This window comes from Panulirus ornatus, chromosome 19 (assembly GCF_036320965.1).
Source record: "Panulirus ornatus isolate Po-2019 chromosome 19, ASM3632096v1, whole genome shotgun sequence".
Taxonomy (NCBI): Eukaryota; Metazoa; Arthropoda; class Malacostraca; order Decapoda; family Palinuridae; genus Panulirus; species Panulirus ornatus.
The window spans coordinates 66,705,008-66,709,972 of record NC_092242.1 but is presented as its reverse complement, the minus strand read 5'-3'; the positions used below and the strand labels follow the sequence as shown (position 1 = coordinate 66,709,972).

At 35.1% G+C, this 4,965-nt stretch overlaps 1 protein-coding gene across 1 annotated transcript; it reads left to right on the top strand.

Moving 5' to 3' along the window:
• Positions 1-304: 304 nt before the first annotated feature.
• Positions 305-4,856, top strand: Lsm10 (U7 small nuclear RNA associated Lsm10). The gene is made up of 4 exons (XM_071674256.1): positions 305-376; positions 1,394-1,546; positions 2,401-2,518; positions 3,353-4,856. The coding sequence occupies exons 2-4, from the start codon at positions 1,410-1,412 to the stop codon at positions 3,518-3,520; spliced, it is 423 nt and encodes a 140-aa protein (XP_071530357.1). The 5' UTR covers positions 305-376; positions 1,394-1,409; the 3' UTR covers positions 3,521-4,856.
• The last annotated feature ends 109 nt before the right edge of the window (positions 4,857-4,965 follow it).

Genomic DNA, 4,965 nt, shown 5'->3' with positions numbered 1-4,965 from the left:
CCATCGACTTCATCTCGCCTCAATAATTCCCTTGATTTATGATATACTTAAGGTATAACTTAAATAAAGTCTAGATACAAGAACCTAACATCACATAATACTAAGATTACGGTACTCTAGGATCATCTGTAACTTATATTCATGAGGTGAATTTTATCACCATAGCAGCTGTCAAATCGAATAGATAAAGTTTAACATAAATCATATTTCTTCTTAGATATTTCTCATGTCGTTATCAATGATATTTTATGTAATAATATATAGTTCATGTTTCGATGTTTTGGTAAGATGATGATATGTCAATAGTTCATCACATGTCAACAAACTGGTGTGTTGGTGGGACGCAAAACTGACTTTTGCCTTCAATAAAATAAAGGTATTATTTAAGCTGATTTGATGTTATCTCTTGCTTAAATAGTTTGAATCTGCCAGATTGACCGAAAAACTTTCGACCTAATGGTCAAAACGCGTATGTAAATCTTTTTTGATGAATGGAGTAACCTTTAAAGCCATGGTACATCCAGTCATATTATCTTGCAATTCTAATCAATTTGCGAAAGATTAACATATTTGTATTGGAGAGTGAGTTTGATTAACCAAATATACATGTAAGTTTTATTGAAGATCGGAAATAAGGTATAATTCTTCATAGTTATTTTAACTGTAGTCCTCATGATCAAGAATAGCTATAATTGAATACAAAATTACTTTTGAATTAGTTACGAGTTAAATTTCTTCCATACTACTAATATTAAAGAGCTGAGTATATGTGCTAACACTAGTATAGAAGAATTAGAAATTATTTGCATATACATGAAGACCATTAGCCCCTTACTCCATAGGTGCTAATGATCTTGATGTGTAATCAATTGTTAATTGTATATCAGTGGTAGAAACTCTTTTCTCTGCTGTTTAATAGAAAAACCAAGAAAGCAGACTCAGATCCTTTTTTTTTTTTTTTATCAAACAATGTGCCTTGCAATATTGAGTGAGGCTCTAGTGGTGACAGTTGTAAATGTCAGGAAAATAATATGATATAAACACAGGTGGAACATGTAAAAATCGTGTTTGGCTTTCATCCATGTCAACCATTGGAGCAACATTGACTGATCACATTATGCAGTTCTAGTATAATATGTATGTTTAGAATACTATAACATTTGTGGAACTTGATTTGTAGTATTAAGTTTTATAACTTCTCTGTTTATGGGTGCCTTATTCTAGTCAGTGGATCTTGATTGACATCAGTGGATTACATAACACTGTTTTGAGCTGATATAAGGTATTATGTGTGATAAGGGTAAGCCCACTATTTAGGTAATTTATATTAGGAAAAATTGCCTCATTATTTTTTTATCCTGAGATTAACTGTTTTTACGATCTATCATTGCAGATTTTATCATCAAATAATGGGTCTCTTTGCACGCAGTCGCCACAGAGAAATTAACACCTTGACTTGTTTGGTCATGGGATTAAAAGGATGGAAGACAACTGTTGAACTACATAATGATGCATTTGTTTCGGGATTGATTACTGACGTTGATGCGTAAGTGTTTTTTGCAATTATTTGTACACAGCATCAAGAAGAAATGATGTAAAATGTGACACTGCATTACTCTGGTCATGGTCTCTTATTATGCTTATCCATTTTTTTGTAATTCATAGTAATTTTGTCTGAAAAGTCTGTAGTTGGTTTTTATGCTCTCAAAATGTTGTCTGTGCAGTAAATCTACTTGTTTTCCTATCATTAATACTGTTTTTATACAGCACTTTTGGCATTCATTTTTATTATTATACTTTGTCGCTGTCTCCCGCGTTTGCGAGGTAGCGCAAGGAAACAGACGAAAGAAATGGCCCAACCCCCCCCCCCCATACACATGTATATACATACGTCCACACACGCAAATATACATACCTACACAGCTTTGCATGGTTTACCCCAGACGCTTCACATGCCTTGATTCAATCCACTGACAGCACGTCAACCCCTGTATACCACATCGCTCCAATTCACTCTATTCCTTGCCCTCCTTTCACCCTCCTGCATGTTCAGGCCCCGATCACACAAAATCCTTTTCACTCCATCTTTCCACCTCCAATTTGGTCTCCCTCTTCTCCTCGTTCCCTCCACCTCCGACACATATATCCTCTTGGTCAATCTTTCCTCACTCATTCTCTCCATGTGCCCAAACCATTTCAAAACACCCTCTTCTGCTCTCTCAACCACGCTCTTTTTATTTCCACACATCTCTCTTACCCTTACGTTACTTACTCGATCAAACCACCTCACACCACACATTGTCCTCAAACATCTCATTTCCAGCACATCCATCCTCCTGCGCACAACTTTTTATATATGCTTTAAAACCAAAATGTAGTACATTCTGTGGTACTTTTCAGGAAAATGAATATAGAGATGACAGATGCCAGATACACTGATGGGAATGGGAAAATGGTTAGGCTGGATAACTTTCATGTTATGGGTCGAAAGATTCGTTATGTACATATTCCAGATTTGGTAAGTATGTGAAACTTTCCCATTGTATATTGTCATGTGTTGTTTCATCAGATTGGCATTAATTCATTGCTGAATATATTTCTTGTAATTCATGATGTATGAAGAAGTTATTGTTATTGAATAGAGTGTAAAACATATAAAAGATTTGAGACACTGTCCTTTTGTTTTTTATGTATTTGCATTTCCCTTCTTGGTAGCATCAGGAACAGAGCTTTGGAGGAGAATTTCTTGCTTTTCTCCTTCAGTACCTACTTTTAAAAAGTGATGATACAGGAGGGAAGGATTTCCAGTCCCATGCTTCTGTCCCTCTTAGTCACCTTGGAGAAAGAGTGACTTATATTTGGCACTTAAAAATGGATCTGGAGAAAGCTTATGTTAGGGCCGAAGAAGATGTCCCAAAACGATTTAAACATATGAAGAGAATGAATATGGAGGGGTTGACAAAGAGAATGATTGAGTCAAAAGTGGAGGAGAAGGGGAAGACCAGACTGGAGATGTAAGGATGGAGTGAAAAATATTTTGACTGGTTGGTGCCTGAGCATACAGGAGGGTGAAAGGCCTGCAAGGGAGAGTTGATTGGATAGCGATGGGTGGCAAAGGCCATTGCCACCTCACTGGAAACACCAAGGATTAGGAAGTCCTGACCATGATTTTCCTGGTGAACATACTTTACCTTCTCAATATAAAAGCAGAACAAAACAAAATTACAAGGTTTTTTGGGTGAGGTTAACAACTTTTGAATATAAATGTTGTCAAAGTAACTATCTATATTCATGATACCTGAATACTTTTTTAATTTTATGAATGTATTTTCTTTTTGAATTTGTTCTACAGATTGACATCATGGATTTAATCCAGAAGAGAGTCACAGTATCAGGTCCAAGACATAAGATGAGCAAGAAAGGTCATATTGCCCAGAAAAGAACAGAGCAGACACTAAAAAGATACAGAAGAGAGAGGGAGGAGCTGTCTAGAGCACAGGGTGAGAGACTTAATCAGTGACTTTGGGTGGCAAAGATAACCAGGAAGAAGATAAAACAAGACTTCCTGTTGTAGAGTAACTTAGTTTGTCTTATGCATCACAAGTATACTTTATTAGTTTGGCATATGGAAGTCTTAATGAATGGTTTTTTATGATTGAGCAATTCCGCACATTGTTTTTTATAGTCGAGCCATTCTATGCAGATTTGAAAGTCATGAATGAAATTTCTCAGTTTCACTTTTTTAGAGAGTTTATGTCCAAATCATCTTAACCTAGATATATCTGAATTTCCCATCCCTAGAAATATCTGAGGGTCCCAGTTCTCATAAACTTTGCTTGTTATGTACTGTAAATACAGAATATAATGAATTTAAGTAAATTGAGTTTAAAGGTGTATTTCTGATGTTTTTCAAACAAGAGTAGGGTATTGAAACCCACTAACTCTTACGTGAAATTTAGAAATTCTTTTCCTCTAATGAGGCCATGTCATCAATGTGTTCTTCACAACAAATACAGAACTGGTTTGTGTTGTGTCAGGTTCCATAACAACACTACCCACAAAGCTATCCTTTTTTTAAATGGAAAGTGCCATTTCACAGAAGTGGATAGGATGTTAAAGATATTACGTTTGAATTGAAATCCTTGAGGTCTTTGAGCATCATAAGAAAACAGAGAAACAAGTGAAAAAGGCCTCAACTTATAACTGGAGAAACTAATGAATAAAATCTTCTGTTGGGAGCATATTGCAGGGATAGTGCTGAACCCTATGGTGTCAACATAACTGTCATCATCTTGTTTATATAGTTTATGCACTTAGTTCTTTTCATCATGTTAAAATAGATTATCATCTGAATCAATAGACTTTATTTTTTTTGTGCAAGTACTGCTTGGTTATCTACACTATGCAGTCTATTCATAAAATCCTGCCCACACCATGGCTAAAAGTGTAATTGAAGAATAAATTCATAGTTATTGTATGATGAGGCCTTAAGCATCCCATACTACTGCCAAGGATCATCTGAAACTCAAATTCCGGCGCAGAAGCACAAACTGTTGATATGTATGATGTTCACTTTATGAGGAAACATAGATCTATTTGAGGTTGGGTTAATGGTTTAATATACGAGAATTGGTATTATATTTAGGTTGAATGTCCTCGGGTAATAGTCATATATTTTATAGAATTTTTTAAGCCTGCTTGTACAAACTGGCAAATAGTCCTGAGTAATGCAGTAAGACATTAAATGAAAACATGGTTGTGGAATATTATATTAATGAGATGCATATTTTTTTTTAGACAAGAAACTTATAGTTAAAAGTGAAAAAAGTTTGTGTGGCCTATAAAGTTTATGTAAATTCAGTCATTTGAATATCCCTTTTTCTTATACCCTTTCACCTTTTCTAGCATTAATGAGGTAGTGTTGGGAATCTCCGGAATGAATTTTCCCAATGAAATATCTTGAGA

What these genes read in the sequence shown, in the direction of transcription:
- Lsm10 (XM_071674256.1), top strand. Translation starts at nt 1,410, where the DNA reads ATGGGTCTCTTTGCACGCAGTCGCCACAGAGAAATTAACACCTTGACT. An exon ending in TTGATTACTGACGTTGATGC is followed by an intron (nt 1,547 to 2,400) that starts GTAAGTGTTTTT and finishes GGTACTTTTCAG; the next exon opens with GAAAATGAATATAGAGATGA. An exon ending in ATGTACATATTCCAGATTTG is followed by an intron (nt 2,519 to 3,352) that starts GTAAGTATGTGA and finishes TTTGTTCTACAG; the next exon opens with ATTGACATCATGGATTTAAT.